At 37.7% G+C, this 16,529-nt stretch overlaps 1 protein-coding gene across 3 annotated transcripts; it reads right to left on the bottom strand.

Moving 5' to 3' along the window:
• Positions 1-3,408: 3,408 nt before the first annotated feature.
• On the bottom strand, positions 3,409-15,819 carry SERTM2 (serine rich and transmembrane domain containing 2). 3 transcript variants are annotated; one of them, XM_066357383.1, is made up of 4 exons: positions 15,791-15,819; positions 12,421-12,516; positions 4,700-4,925; positions 3,409-3,842 (listed from the first exon to the last, which is right to left on the bottom strand). In XM_066357383.1, exon 4 carries the CDS (start codon positions 3,731-3,733, stop codon positions 3,461-3,463), a length of 273 nt encoding a protein of 90 aa, XP_066213480.1. In that variant the 5' UTR covers positions 3,734-3,842; positions 4,700-4,925; positions 12,421-12,516; positions 15,791-15,819; the 3' UTR covers positions 3,409-3,460. The 3 variants fall into 3 exon arrangements, with proteins under 3 accessions (XP_066213480.1, XP_066213478.1, XP_066213481.1); XM_066357381.1 differs by lacking the exon at positions 15,791-15,819 and adding an exon at positions 12,681-12,842; XM_066357384.1 differs by lacking the exon at positions 15,791-15,819 and adding an exon at positions 12,681-12,842 and having other exon boundaries at positions 4,827-4,925.
• Between the last annotated feature and the right edge of the window lie 710 nt (positions 15,820-16,529).

Genomic DNA, 16,529 nt, shown 5'->3' with positions numbered 1-16,529 from the left:
TGGCCTGTGGTGGCTCAGTGGGTAGAGTTTTGACCTGGAACACTGAGGTTGCCAGTTCTAAATCCTGGGCTTGCCTGGTCAAGGGAAATACCACAAGCAATCAATGAACAACTAAAATGAAGCAACTGTGAGTTCATACTTCCCTTTCCCCCGTTCCTCTCCCTGCAAAATCAATAAATAAAATCTTAAATAAAGTTCCTTTTGTACAAATGCAGGTTAATAAACTGTGTTACTAAATATAACATTTTAATTGCATTAAATGGCCCTTTTTTTTACCTACTCAGTAAATGCAGTAGGACCTGCAGCAGTCAAACTCAGTTATGACTCCAAAGCTTCCAATTTGGCATGAATGGAAAGGTTATGCCAGACAAACCCATCTTGATTAACCTTAATATTTCTTGCCTAATACATCATATATAATAAATAAGCCTTTTATAATGAACGTTGTTTTATATAACCCATTATTCTGAAATGTATGCAAGTACATTTTTAGATGTTTAATTATTTTTAAACAAAGAAGAGTTTACTATTTCGAGAATTTATATAGTGTCTTTTTCTTTAGGTTGAATTATATGAAATTTCCAACATTTGACCAATTTGACTACAAAAATGGCAATTACATATGGTTCAACATAATAGAAAGTATAGAATCATTCTTTTATGTTAAAACAGAGTACATTTATATATACATAACCGATTTGTTTATATACATCTAGGCTTAATGTGGACTTTTTTGGACAGTGGGAGTTATAGAGGAAATTGACAGGTCAGCATTTTGGTCAGACGGGTAAATTCAAATTATGCCCATTGCTCTAGCTGCCTCTTTGAGAAATAGCATATGTTAATTAATACATTGAGGAACATAATATAATTTAATATAAATCGAAAATTCCTTCTTTACAGTGTTTGCTATGATGAAAACATTCAGTTTACTTTCCTATAGATTAAATACCAAAAGAAACACTATAATGACACATCTGCTTTAATTCATCTCCGTTTATGTTATCACTGGAAACTGTGAGTAGTTAAACGATTATTTTAGTGTAATCTGCAATCTGTGCCATGTGTTTTGGTTAATGCTCAGTGAAGATCTGGATCCCTTGGGGCAGTTGTGATGAAAGAAGGTGGTTGTTTTCCAGGTGAGAAACCTACTGATAAATTAGGAATCTTCATCCAAGTCCATGATTAAAGAGCAGTTTTAAACTCCTGAAATTTGGATTGGGGAAGTAGGTGAGCAGTGAATAAATCTGCAGTCTGTCTGTTCATTAGGTTCAGCCACAAGGCATCAGGCATCTTGCTATTCACTGCTGTTGGAAGTGTAATCAGTTTCTTCATTTATCCAGCCTCTGACCTTTTAGCTGTAAAAATGCATTCAAATACTGTGAACACAAAAGGGAGAGGGGAGATATGTGTCCTTAAGGAGTTCTGGGGTAGATTGCCAGCCGTGAGGAAGTCCAGGTATGGCTGCCGAGAACTAAAATCTTAAAGGGTATATGGAGTCTGGGTGTTAAATAAAAGGCACAACTTAAAACCACCAAATGTAGTAATTTAAGCTTCACTTTTCATTTAAGAAAATATTATGCCAAAAGGGAAGTTTGTGCCCTATCTGCCTTAGCCTTCTTGCTGATCTATTCTGAATTGTGCAGAATGCAGCTGCCATCTCTTAACAGTGCACTGTTGTAAGGGGTATGTCAGAGTCAGCCTTAATGCTAAGTTTGGCTCTGCATGTGGGGATTTTACACTTGCAGCCCCTTGGAGAGTGGAGTATTGGAAAATGGCTGTGTATAAAAGTAGAAAGCACTTGGGAATTTCACCACCAATCTAGATTTAGAGCAAGGTAAAGAGGCCCATCTAAATTGGTAACAGACTAGAGAGTGCTGTGTGTCTGGTGAAGGTGACATTAACTTAACCTCCATTCCATTTCTCTCTCACCAGCACTGCAGTTCCCCAGGGAGTAAGTATCCCGTGAAATTTGATAACCACCTTTTTGGTGCAAGAGAGAAGCGGATTTTTTTTTAAAGCAGGTAGAATTTAACACAAGCGTATTAGTTCTTTGGTGGCAAAAATATGACCAGCCTTCTAATTTCTAATTTGTAAACAGTACTCATCTCCTTTGGTTCCCCTTTAGAACATTAATTTAAAAATATCTTTTTCTACTACTGGCATACTAAGACTACTTATGAAAATGGAATTTTTCAATTCAAAATATATATTTTTCAAAAAATATATATTTTTCTTATAGGTAATAAGTAAAACACTTCATCCTTTTGCAGGGATCAGGAAGGAAGGAACATTTTCTGGGAAAGACAAATGTGAATTTGAGGACATTGATCTCAGTAAAGATTTGTTGGAAGGTGTTGTTCAGTCCTTTCCTCCTTTGTCTCTCTTTGTTTTTCTTATAGTCAGATCTAAAAGTAGTTTAGGGATGACTGAATAGCTCTCTGATCATTTTTCAGGGAACAACAACAACAAAAGGAAACTGGCACCCAGAGGCTTGAATGTTTTGTACAAAGCCACAATCGTTTAACTATTAATAGGTATTATTTCCTTTCTGCTTCAAAGTACAGTTGAGTTTTCTTTGCTAAGGCCACTTTTAAACAAAAGTTACATTTGTCTGCAACTCAATACTAGAGTGTAATAGGGAGGAACAAAGAGGCAAAGAACTGCTTGCATAATGTAAGGTTCATTGTTATGAGCACATTTTTCCTTTGGTTTGGGGAAGCTCATTGTTCCAGAGTTTTGTAATACATCTGTCATTATCTGAGTTTTTAAAAGTCCAGTCATAGTTATAACACTGATATAAAATGCGCATTTTTCCTTTCTATGAGTTTGTTGGCTGGAAAGTTCTTTCTGCAATCTTTCACTTTAAACTGAAACAGTTTTTCTTTACATCTTTTCTTTCATTTGGTTCAAACCCAATAGCCTTAGATGATAAAATTACTGCTCCTTTTGGAAGGGGTTCACCAGCAGAAGTGATTCTTTAGGGTCCAAGTGCTAAATTAAAACGTGTCCTTTTTGGGGGGTACCCTTTTTGGACCATCAGCCCTTTTGAAGGCAAATTTTCCTTGTTCTTGGAGCTTCCAGGTTACTCTGGTTTTTTTTTCTTTTTCTTTTTCTTTTTTTTCTTTTCTTTTTTTTTTTTTTTTTACAATAGCTGCATATGCCTTTTTGTGGTCTGAGTTTTGCTCAAGGCCCTGGCTGTCTTTGGTTACCATGGAAACCTTCCCTCCCACCAGCTGCCATTTTTTATATTCCTGGTAAAGAATGAATATTAAATCTCTTAATTATCCCAAAAATAGTCAAGATAAAGAATAACACACAAAAAAACATGAGCAATTTTTTATTAAATGAACAACTTGTTGATTCCCTACATGGGAAGCTTTGCGCAACAAAGTAAGCTTTCAGACATCAACATACAAGGATTTATTGAGAGCCATTAAAAGTCATCTTCATCTTGGCTTTAATAAGTCGGGATTCGATTCTGCATCTCTATATCTGTAAATTCAGGAACACTTTCTGTGCTCTCGGAGTCAATGGGTGAGATGACATGTTTGAGGCGAAGGAGCATTATGAAGAGCAGGAGGAGGAGAATGGCCAGAAGGCTCAGGAATAAGCCCACATATATGTACAGGTTGGAATACTTATCTAAAGTGGTGTTAATCTCTGTTGCCAGGGTGGGAAAATGGGTCCGCCCAGCGAGAGTTCCATGGTAATTGAAATGTGCCTCCGTCATCCCTTTCAAGACTTGAGTAGGTACTTTTTCTATTTGATTTCTATTGCCCCTGAGGCATTCCGCAGTCACTTAGACTGTCTGAATATTTTAGAGGTTTTCTAACAGTCTCCTACAAAACAATCATGACCAGAACCAAGTCAGTAGTGCACAAGCAAGAAAATAGTGACATTCTAATTTGGCAATTGCCACACTCTCTCTGTCATTTAGCACAACACTGCCCTCCCAAATAGGTTTTACTGGAACTTTTTAACCACTTAAAAATATCTATCTATCATCTATCTATCTATCTATCTATCTATCTATCTATCTATCTATCTATCTATCTATCTAATTTCTACAGTCCTACTATTATACTGATTAAAATAAAAATGTGAAATTACTTTATAATACTGGTATGGGGTCAAGAATCTTCCAGAGTGTTAAAAATCAAACTTCTATTCCGTTTTAGTAGGAGAAAGGGCCCTGTTTTACCCACAGTTCATCTAAAGCAGGGGTAGTCAACCTTTTTATACCTACCACTCACTTTTGTATCTCTGTTAGTAGTAAAATTTTCTAGCCGCCCACCAGTTCCACAGTAATGGTGATTTATAAAGTAAGGAAGTAACTTTGCTTTATAAAATTTATAAATCAGAGTTACAGCAAGTTAAAGCATATAATAATACTTACTTACCAAGTACTTTATGTTGGATTTTCACTAAGTTTGGCAGAATAAATCTTTATAAAACAACTTACTATAGTTAAATCTATCTTTTTATTTATATTTTGGTTGCTCTGCTACTGCCCACCATGAAAGCTAGAACGCCCACTAGTGGGCGGTAGGGACCAGGTTGACTACCACTGATAAATGCATGCACTGATTAGGTAGATTTCATTGGGTTTTTCTATGAGGAGACTTTCTAAAGGCTTTTGAATATTTCAGGCATAGTATATCTGAGTTCTTACCCTTCTTATCTTACTGAATCTCACCTAAGGATGGAGTTTATAAGGCTCCTGCCCAGTTGCCACAGCCTGAGGGGTATAAGTCTAGAGGATGAGTTAGAATTCTAAGTTTTGTTGACATCCTTCACTGTAGGCTGGAGGAAAAGTGTCAGACCTGGTAATTCCCAGATGGAGGAAGTCTCCAAGGTCCTTACAGCAGTACGTTTAGGATCAGAAGATTTGACTCTTAAGATTCTTCAACAAAATTATTTTCCTGAAAATAAAAAAAAATAGAAGACTCAGATATCTAAGAAAAACAGATGATTTTATTTTGAAGTAAAATTTTACTGATATATTGCAAAATGGTTTGCTATGGCCAAATTAGTTTTAAAATGATACTTTGAGGTTTGTTTGTTTTTTATCATTTTGAATGTTTTTTTACTGTTTGGTAAATAACTATTAAAAGGTTAAAGAAAACTTGATATTATTGAACAGCAGCTAATAACTAAGCTTGTAGTGGAATAACCCACTGCATGGCCTTGGATGGGAACACAGCCAACAAGAAAAGAATGTTTTGCCAAGAGAATTGTTTTGTGACTTGAAGGCGGGTCACTGAAACAGGTCTATGTGACTGAAGGCAGTTGCTGAGCTTTTCTCAGTAAAACATTCTCATAAGATTTCTGTACTTTCCAAGGTTATCCCTTAAGATAAAGAGAGGAATGTTATGGGATCCATAGAAGCAATAGCAATTAATGCCTTCTGATATTATGTTGTTACTAAGCTATCTTGCAGGTGCACTCCATGTGTCTTTAAGTAAAAGTTACACTTGATGTTATGCCAATTTCTCAGTAAACAATCTTTTTGAAGTCTTGTGAATAAAATTAGGACACAGCGTGAACTTGGGGCCATTTGCCTGAGCGAGCGGTGGTCCTTTGCTAGTCCTTGATGATTCCGTCTGCTGATCTCTCTCTCTGCGCCCCCAACTCACAACAACATTTTGCAAAATGGTTTGCTATGGCCAAATTAGTTTTAAAATGATACTTTGAGGTTTTTTTTTTTATCATTTTGAATGTTTTTTTACTGTTTGGTAAATAACTATTAAAAGGTTAAAGAAAAATTGATATTATTAAACAGCAGCTAATAACTAAGCTAGATTAAAACCGTGTTTTCCAAACTAACTGATCATCAAATTTACCTGAGGTCCTTATTAAAATAAGACACTGCCCTAGATATTCCAAATCATAATCTAGATGTTCCAAATCATTATCTCCACAGTAGGGGCCTGGACACCACTCTAGAAAGTCAGATTTTATTGGTCTGGGTTAGGGCCCAAGTAGTAGTATTTTTTAAAGCTCCCCAAATGACTCTGCAGTACAGTCAGGACTGAGAACTATGTCTCTAGTTTAACCAGGAAAGCCTAGCCATGAGCTAATTAAAATTTTTTTTTGAAAATTAAATTTAACAGGGTGACATTGATCAATGAGTACATAGGTTTCAGGTAAACATTTCTTTTTTATTTTTATTTTTTATACAGGGACAGAGATAGAGTCAGAGAGAGGGATAGATAGGGACAGACAGACAAAAACGGAGAGAGATGAGAAGCATCAATCATTAGTTTTTTGTTTTGACACCTTAGTTATTCATTGATTGCTTATGAATGAATCTATCATTCATAAGCTGATATGATAGATTTCAAAGCACAGATTTCTCATCTGTGCCTTGACCACAGGCCTTAAGCAGACCGAGTAACACCTTGCTCGAGCCAGCGACCTTGGGTCCAAGCTGGTGAGCTTTTACTCAAGCCAGATGAGCCCCTGCTCAAGCTGGCAACCCTGGGATCTTGAACCTGGGTCCTCCGCATCCCAGTCCTATGCTCTATCCACTGCACCACCACCTGGTCAGGCTCAGGTAAACATTTCTATACCATTTGAATTGTTGATTATGTTGTATACCTATCACGCAAAGTCAATTCATTTTCTGTCATTGTATATTTGTCCTTTGAACTCCCTTTCCCCATCCCCTCCCCCTGGTAACCACTTCATTTTATAAGGATTCATTTTCAAACTCCAGGTCCTAGTATCATGGGTCACTTGAACAAATTATAGAATTTTAAGGAATGCAAGCTTCCCCTAATTTTATTTTTGTGTTCTACTTCTCTCAGCACATTAGTTATTCATCGATTACTTTCTCATATGTGCCCTGATGGGGAGAAGGGGGTTCTACAGCAGGGCAACTGACCCCTTGCTCAAGCCAGCGACCTTGGGCTCAAGCCAGTGACCATGGGATCATGCCTATGATCCCATGCTCAAGCCAGTGACCCCGCACTCAAGCTGGTGAGTTTGTGCTCAAGCCAGCAACCTTGAGGCTTTGAACCTGGGTCTTTCTCATCCCAGTACAAAGCTGTATCCACTGCGCTACCGCCTGGTCAGGCTAGCTTGCCATGTTAAACATGAATTTTGAATATGTATGAGTAAAATAAACAATATAAACCACCATTACCTGTCAAACTTCTAAAGTGCAATAGTAGCAGAGAGCTGACAAGGTAGCCCAGTTCTGTCACTTGATAACGTACTTAAGGAGAGTTAACAGAAATAGCTCCAACAATCACATTACTATTCCTATGATCTTGAACTTTGCCCCTAGGCTGGAAGCACTTTAGCTTAAAGTCTATATTCACATGCCCACTTTCTGTAAACTGAATGATTCTTAGTCTACCTACCCACTATCCCTTCCACCCATGCAGAATCACTTGGTTCATACGAAACAAGAGCAAAAAGACTGGATCTCTTTACTGTTTTTGGAACAATGGTCTAGATGACATTTTTGCAATACTTAAATGTTTATCTACTTTGATTTTTGATTCACTTACAAATGGAAAAGACAATCACAGTAAGTATCTTTTAGTTTCCTAGAAGTACCATGCCCCAAAAGCAGTGGTACACCTGAGTAGTTTATTAAAAAACACAGACTTCAGGGTCTGCTAGTGATAGCTCCTTCTCTGTAAATCACTTGGTTCTTGACCTTGCCTGTTCTCTCAAATCCAGTTTTCCCTCAAGAGTGTGATGCATGGACCCCCTTCATCATTTAAAATGTATATTTCTAGACCCCTTCCCAGGCCTACTGAATTCTAATATCTTGGATCAAGGCTCAGAAATAAGCATTCTAAGCACAAGTATTTCAGGGGTTCTTTGCACACTGAACGTTGAGAGTTAACTATTGCTCTTTTTATCTAGATAGCCCAGCTAAAGAACATAGCTTATCTGTCTAATAGGTTTTTTGGGGGTCTTACTTTTAAAAAAACTATTTCAAACACTCTTATGGATTCAATTGTGTCCTACCCAAAATAAGTTGAAGTCTTTACACCCAGTACCTGTGAATGTTACTTCATTTGGAAATAGGGACTTTGCAGACTTTGCAGTTAAAGTGCAATCCTTAGGTTGGCCCTAATTCAATGTGACTTGTGTCATTATAAGAAGAGGAGACAGAGAGAAGACAAGGGTAGAGAGAGATGGGAGCGATGTATCTACAAGCCCAAGCATGCCAAAGATTGTCAGAAAATGCCAGAAACTGGAAGAGCCAAAGAAGGATTTTACTTTACAGACTAAGGAGAGAGTGTGACCCTACTAATGCCTTGATTTCAGACTTCTAGACTAAAGACCTAAAATAATAAATTTCTGTTGTTTTAAGCCCACTGGGTTTATGGCACTTTGTTTATGGCAGCCCCAGAAAATGAGTTCGCAGAGTAATCACCCTGAGGCTCTAGTGTTTTTGAACTTTGAGGTAATGTTTCTCAGTGTGCAGAAGTCTCTTCATCAGAATCACCTGGAAGATATTTATCACAAATGCAGGTTTCTAGACCCTTTCCGTTGCTTCTTAGATCAGAATCTCATGGGATAGAACCCTGAAATCTATGTTTGTGAAAAGCTACCCACTTAGAGACTATCCGAGTTCAGATTTAGGATTCTGATAGTCCTAGGCAGCCCAGAAAGAGGATATTTTTTCCCTTTTAAAAAAATATTATTTTTCTGAAGTTAGAAGCAGGGAGACAGTCAGACAGACTCCCACATGCACCCAACTGGGACCCACCCGGCATGCCCACCAGGGGGCGATGCTCTGCTCATCTTGGGCATTGCTCTGTTGCAACCAGAGCCATTCTAGTGCCTGAGACTGAGGCCATGGAGCCATCCTCAGCACCTGGGCCAACTTTGCTCCAATGGAGCCTTGGCTGTGGGAAGGGAAGAGAGAGATAGAGAGGAAGGAGATGGGGAGGGGTGGAGAAGCAGATGGGTGCTTCTCTTGTGTGCCCTGACTGGGAATCGAACGTGGGACTTCCACATGCCAGGCCTACGCTCTACCAATAAGCCAACTGGCCAGGGCCTGGAGGTTGTTTTTGTTTTTATTTTTAATCTCAACTGTCCTGCTCTTTATTAAATGTGCTTCATATATATTTTTTTCTGTCCAAGCAGCCTCCTTTCGCACCAACTCTTCTTGCAGTTCCTTTACTTAAAAGTGGTGCTGGCTGAAAGATATAAGCTTAATGGATTTTTTCACCCACGTAGTTCATAAATCACTTTTTTACCCTACATCTAGAAGAGAAGTGGAAGGAAAATAAACACTGCTAGTGCAAGCCTATTGGGAGAAACCTCTATAGTATTATAGGATCACTAGTTTCCTTTGGATCTCAAATATACAGATTTGGATGTTATATTCCTTATTTAATGGCTCAGTGCTATCATGGGTGCATCCACGGCCATTTTCTGTGTACTTAATAATACCCATGGCCAAATATCTCTGAACCAACACCTACTAACATTATGATTTAGAATAATTAATAATTTACACGACATCTACCTATGTGCCTCCCATCTCATCTTACTACCCCCTTCTCCTCAGAAATAATGAATGCTCTAAATTTTGTTAATCATTACCTTGCTGTTATTTACACACACACACACACACACACACATACACACACACACACACACACACACACACACACACACACACACTTATGCCTAAACAATATGTTGTTTAGTTTTATTTGGAACTTTATAAAAAAGAAGTGTCAAGCTATATGTTATCTTTGATTTGTTCTTTTTATTTATAATTATTCTAAGAGTTGAAAATAGAATAAGGCTTTGGAAGCCCACAGACTGCCTTTTAAGTTCCTTATTGCCTTTGGACTTGATTCTTCTTCGCTTGGCATTCAAGGCTGTCAGTGTTCTGGTCCTGACCAACCTTAATTCCTTCCACTACTCTCGTTTCCAATCAAACTGTAATGGTCACTGTTACCTACTTCCTTGCCTCTATGGTTTTGTTTGACCAGTTCCTTCCATCTACACATCTCTGGTTGGGGAAATGTTACAATTCTTCATGGCTCAGCTCATGAAACTGACCTTAATTTCCCATCCAAATCCTAATTCCCACATGCTTTGTATCTTTCCTAGAGAAGTTACATTTCCCTAATATTGTAAATATCTATTTAATGTGTTTTCCCCTAACTTATAATTTATAAACTCTTTCAGGATCTTTTTCAACATTTTTATCCTCATACAACCATGCTTACAGTAGATTCTCAATAATTGTTGACTAAATGCATGGATATAACTGAAAAAAATGCACTTAGCACTGACAATTTGAAGAGAAGCACAGTCTTATCTGTGTTCTGATTGAATATAGCTTGGGGAAGAGCCTACAACTGCATTTTCTTTTTATTCCACTCACCCACTATCCTATCCCTTGTTGTGCAAAGGAGACTGAATTCCTGATTATAACCTGGAATTAATAAATAATCACTTTGTTAGAAAATTTGTCCCTGAATTACTAATTCAGTTACATGATTTTAAAGAAACACTACATAGGATGGGTCTACAGCCTTAAATTTTTAGAAATTTCAATTGTGTCTATAGATTCTTTTCAGTAACAGTTGATAATGCATTTTATGTTTCTTACACAATCAACTGTGAATCTTTGTTAGTTCTAAATATTTATTAGAATTAGAAGCTTGGAGAAGCTGTACAGTCTCACATACAGTTGTCAGTTTCTTTAAACATTTCATCTGAGAGTTTGGAAAACTATTCATATATTTCTTAAAACCTTCATAGTCTGTATGACACCAAACACCCTGATCAATTCAGACAGGTCTATTGATTTAATTCCTTGAATCCATTAAGGATTTTGACATGAGTAAACAAAACGTTAGGTATTGGGGAATCTTATTTGCTACTCTGGTCCTATATCTGTCACAACTTTTCCTAAAAGCTTTCAAAACAGGATTCTTATAATTCTCTTTGTTGACTAATGAATGAGTTGTGCAGATAATGTGATTGCTCCATTAAAAGCTCTGCACCATTTGGAAATAAAACAAACCATGTGATTTCAAAAGAAATAGATATTCTATTAATTCTGAAGGATCTGATTTTTATGGAAATAGCCTGTTAGAATTTTAGTATCCTGAAGTCTGTTTTAGAAAATTCATAAAGTAAGAATTAGACTAGTTTTTGTAAAAGGGATTATTGAAAAGGAGTAAGGAAGTAAGAAAGAAAGAAAAATAGAGGGAAGTGGGAAAGAGGGAAGGAAAGAAATGTGAGAAATAAGTAAAATGATTAGGGTTTTAGGAATTGGATAAGAAGCAGGAGGAAATGAGTGATTAAAAGATAGAGTTGAAGATAGGGAAGTAGAAAAACATTGAGAAAGAAGGGAGGAAGAAAGGAAAAATGGAGGGAAGTTGTGGGTAATGGTCAAATGAAAGAGATTAATTTAATAATTAGCCAATGTCCAACATTAGCCTGAACATCTGGTTTACTTCATTTCTAATATAAATCAAAATACCCAGAAGCAATGTGAATATACCTTTGGTTTTCTGATGGAATGTTTTTGTTTGTTTTTGCAATTAACTTGGTAAATGAAACCCTTGGTAATAAACAACAGCAACAACAACAACCAAATAATTTCTGGTGTTTTGGGTACCACCATTGAAATGTCTTCTTCGGTAATGTTTGATATCACCACAGTATATATAGCCACACAGAAGCAAAATAGACATCCAGATTATGAATTTCTCTCCTTAAAATAAGAAGGCAATGTGGAGCTTTCTCCATCCATCAACCCTGAGATGGATTCCTCAGGTACTCTTGTTTCTAAGAAGAGCAATAAAGTTCTGCTTGAATCTTGAAACGTAGATTGGCATTTTTTCAGCAAACTATGGAGTACCAACCAAGTACCAGACACTCTGCCAAGTGCTGACGATATAAAGATAAATGTTACCTGCAACCTGTTTGGTCCTCAAGGAGCTACTAGTAGTCATTTTTGCTTTTTAACATGATACTATTCTGAGAAAAATACACTGGTAATTTTACATTTTTGTGCATATCACCTGCCCATATACTTCTAGAGTTGAAATCCCACCAAATAGATAAGGAAAATGATGAGTGGAACAATTCAGAAGAGAAAGTCAAAACTGTTCATTGCAAAAGCTTTCAGGAGTTAACTCATTCCGTTTGTATTTATCTGCCCAGTGTAAGGGCAGAAAATTAAGGGAGGAAGGAGCTGTTAGAGTATCTAGTTCCACATCAGCCTATGAAAAAACAATTCCAGTGATAAGTGCTTCTTCTTCAGTGGCTGGAGCCATTAAGTAGTAGGATTTCTCAAGAGGGAGTTGCTGTATTTTCTGCAGCAGATGGTGCCTGTTTGTCACACCTGCTGATAAATAAAACAATGCCACTCACTTCACCATGAATAACATCATAATATTTTCAAGTCTCTCTTACCTTTCATGGCTTGTGGAATGAATGGATTGGCTCTTTAAATCTCCCTTTGGAAGCTTGCACTGACAGGCGACTTGTTCGGGAACATCTCTGGAATAGCTGGAAAACAGAATGTAAGACTTGTTTTGCCAGAGAAGCAGGATGCAAGACTATGTTCGTGCAAAATATGCTTTCTCTTTCATCTTCCTAAAGAATCAGACCTTTCCAGCGCAAAACAGAAAAACACCTTCTATTAGTTACTTAAAATGCTTTTTGCCACTTACAGCTTTCAAGTGCAGTTTCAGTTGCCTTGCTCCTTATAAACTCCAAAGAGCCAAGAGAAGTGACTGTTGGATGTGAATATACCCTTTTGAATGAAAGCAGCCTGAAAAAAGTCCCCAGTTTTCCTTCCACTGGCAAGAGTTTAGATTATGCAGGAAAGGTAGTGTGAGTGATTCAGCTCTCCTCTGCCTTAGCGGTGTGTGGAGCCGGAGAGGGCGGAGATGAGAGAGAAGCTGAGAAGCAAAGTTTGAATAAGCCGTCCACTTTAACCCCTTCGTGGCTTCTTCATGCTTCTGGGGGATTAGCAAAAGCTTTCTCTGTAAAAGTGTCTTCACATGTTATTTAAGAGGATCAGATCTCTTCCTTAGTTAAAGAGGTTTTTCATCCTGGGTCTTATAGTAATATATGCTTAGACTTGAAACCAAATATGCCAAGATATTGAAACCAAGCTTAGACTTGAAACCAAACATACCAGGTACTTAATATTTATTTATTTATTTATTTATTTATTTTGTATTTTTACGAAGTTAGAAGCTGGGAGGCAGTCAGACAGGCTCACATATGTGCCAACTAGGATCCACCTGGGGGTAATGCTCTGCCCATCTGGGGCGTTGCTCCTTTGTGCCCAGAGCCATTCTAGTGCCTGAGGTTGAGGCTATGGAGCCGTCCTCAGTGCCCAGGCCAACTTTGTACCAATGTAACCTTGGCTGTGGGAGGAGAAGAGAGAGATACAGAGAAAGGAGAGGGGGAAGGGTGGAGAAGAAGATGGGTGATTCTCCTGTGTGCCCTGGCCGGGAATCAAACCCAGGACTTCCACACACTGGGCAGATGCTCTACCACTGAGCCAACCAGCCAGGGCCTATAATAGTATTTAAATAATGCCATCTTTCCAAAGAGAATGTATGCATATTTATGTTCTTAGGTTTGGGAACCCTTTTTTTTTTTTTTAGGCACAAACTGAATACTTTTATTTTGATTTTTTTTGTGGAAATTTAGTATCAGTCTTGCTATCTACGTCTGAGTTTCTGGTTGGGGGTCTAAACTTGAGGAAGAATATCTTTGAAGGATACATATCTATCATTTGTAATGTTTCATTACAAATACTTCATCTTCCTGCAGTTTAAATGCACTAACTGTGTTTTATATGTTGTGGCAGGAGGAAGGGGATTAACATTTTTTGAGTGCCCACTCTGTGCCATGCATTTAATGTAAAAAATTTCATTTAATCCTCACAACCACTCTTGACTTGATTATTGTTATCCTCATTTTACAAATAAGGAAACTGAGAATCAGAGAGGAAATATATCCTGCACTTAACTAAGTTTGGAGCCAGTATTTGAAAACAATACAGTGTGATCCCAAAGTCTCTGTTATTTTCTTGGTAGCTGTGGTTTTTAACCTTTTGTGAGTCTTGAATTCTTTCGAAAACCTAAATGAGACCTATGGACTTTCCCTTCACTCAGAAATAGGCATATAGTTACCATACTTCATGGTGTTTGGATGACGAACAGATGAATGATCACTTTACCGGTATTAAAACATCATTAGTGCATAGTTCATTCAACAAAACATGTTAATCAACAATTTTTATCAGGGAATTAATAATAATGGTTAATAGCAATGATAGTATATAATAATAAGTGTTATGTCAATCTTTTTTTTTTTTACAGGGACAGAAAGAGTCAGAGAGAGGGATAGGTAGGGACAGACAGACAGGAATGGAGAGAGATGAGAAGCATCAATCATCAGTTTTTTTGTTGTGACACCTTAGTTGTTCATTGATTGCTTTCTCATATGTGCCTTGACCGCGGGCCTTCAGCAGACCGAGTAACCTTCCGCTCGAGCCAGTGACCTTGGGTCCATGCTAGTGAGCTTTTTGCTCAAGCCAGATGAGCCCGTGCTCAAGCTGGCAACCCCGAGGTCTCGAACCTGGGTCCTTCCGCATCCCAGTCCAATGTTCTATCCACTGTGCCACCGCCTGGTCAGGCGATAATGGATTTTAAAATCAGATAGACCTGGGATTATGCTTCAAATTTTATCTATATTTTATGAATTACCTTGAGTAAGTCAATTAATTTCTTTGAGGCTTTTCTGTAAGAGAAGGAAAGCTTATCTTCGTGAGAATTACAGGTATATGAAAAAAAAAATCTCTAAAGTATGCACTACCTGGTAAATGCTCAATAAATGTTAATGTCATTATCTCAAAATTTTACATATCAAAAGAAAATGAGGCTATTTGAATATAACTGTATATATTTCCAGAGATTGTCTAACTTTCGTTACCTGATTAGAAAAACAAAATCCTTAGTAACATGATATTAAAAGTCAGTTTCTAGAAAGACATAATTGATGCCCTACAATTGATGGGAAATTCCAAAACCAGGTTATCATATACAGATTGTACAAAGGAAACACTTCAAAACAGGGTTCCAGAAAAAAAAAAAGTCAGATAGTGAAGGAGAACAGGACGGATTTTGTGAAAACATTTCTTTGCAGAGATCTGTTGCCAGGCTAAGAGTCCACTCCATCTTTCATAGAAGTGCTGAGGTCAGGGAGGTATTACCTTTTTCACTTCAATGATAGTAAAAGGGTATTTTACCAGATAACTCAGACAGTTGGAAATGGGTTCTCTGCAGTAGAGGCTTCAGTTCAGCATGAGAAAGCTACTGTGACCCTTGGCAGGAGGACAGGATTGATTATGTTAGGATTGGCTAGCATTCCCAGAATTTGTTAGGGCAAGGTATGTTTGAGTGTTTCCTGAGAGCAAAAATGGAGGCCGTGAAAGAGAGAGAGCCAAGGTGGGATCATGCTGGGCCTTGTACAATGGAGCCACCTAACAGGATGGAAAGACCCCAGCCAAATAATAATAGTAATAATAATACTAAATGATAATAATAATAATAAAATCTAACGGAAACTGTTGGATTCCTAGTGGCTGAGAAAGGAGTTGTAAACTACCAACCTGAATAGAAATATATTAGCTCAGGCCTTCCAAATAACAGGAGACAGGTCCTCAGTGGTGGGGATCATTAAAAAACCCACAGAAGAGCCAGAGACACAGAAAGTTGGAAACCATTCATTCTACCAAGGAAGAAATGACCCATTCCCTTACCTCTTCTCCCCCTGTTCCTTCTCCCCCCCCCCCCCGGTGAAGTACCAAATAGAAGCTGGCAAGTGAAGAGAAAGAATGCCTCCTTTTTCAGTGGCAGGTGGCCAATCCTGTCAGGTCTTAGCATGGGGTAAAAGGAAGGACCTTATCTCTCAGTAAAGCCTGAATAATTTGATAAATATCTTGGACTCAATATTTCTTGATTACTGAATCAAGACTGTGTTGGTTACTCTGAGTGATCCTGGAACTACTTGTTCTCGAAGAAATGAACAAAAAAGCCATGCAATCTGTCCAAATTTACATCTAGGGTCAAGGAAAATTTAACCCAATGGAGTACATTTTATGAACATATTGGGAGGCAAAATAAAGATGTGTTTTGATTGTGTCATAAATTATATTTTAAAAATTACTGGTTATACTCATTAATTCATTCCTTCATCCAACAAGCATCAATGAGTGCCTATTTTATGCAAGAGATTGTGCTACAAATTGGACATACAGTGAAATGAAAAAAAAAAAATCCTTGCCCTCAAATGTCTATAGCAGCGGTCAGCAAACTTCTGTAAAGAGCCAGATAGTAAATATTTCAGGATTTGTGAGAAATTTAAGAGCTCTGTTGCATATTCCTCTTCTTTTTAAAACCTACTTCATAAAAAAATCCTAGAACCATTCTTGACGTCTATACAAAAATAAGTCATGGGTCAGATTAAGTCCATGGGCCTTAATTTGCTGGCTCCTAATG

Source organism: Saccopteryx leptura, chromosome X (genome assembly GCF_036850995.1).
Source record: "Saccopteryx leptura isolate mSacLep1 chromosome X, mSacLep1_pri_phased_curated, whole genome shotgun sequence".
NCBI classification, from domain to species: domain Eukaryota; kingdom Metazoa; phylum Chordata; class Mammalia; order Chiroptera; family Emballonuridae; genus Saccopteryx; species Saccopteryx leptura.
The sequence above is the reverse complement of the archived record's forward strand: the minus strand, read 5'-3'. Positions and strand labels throughout refer to the sequence as shown.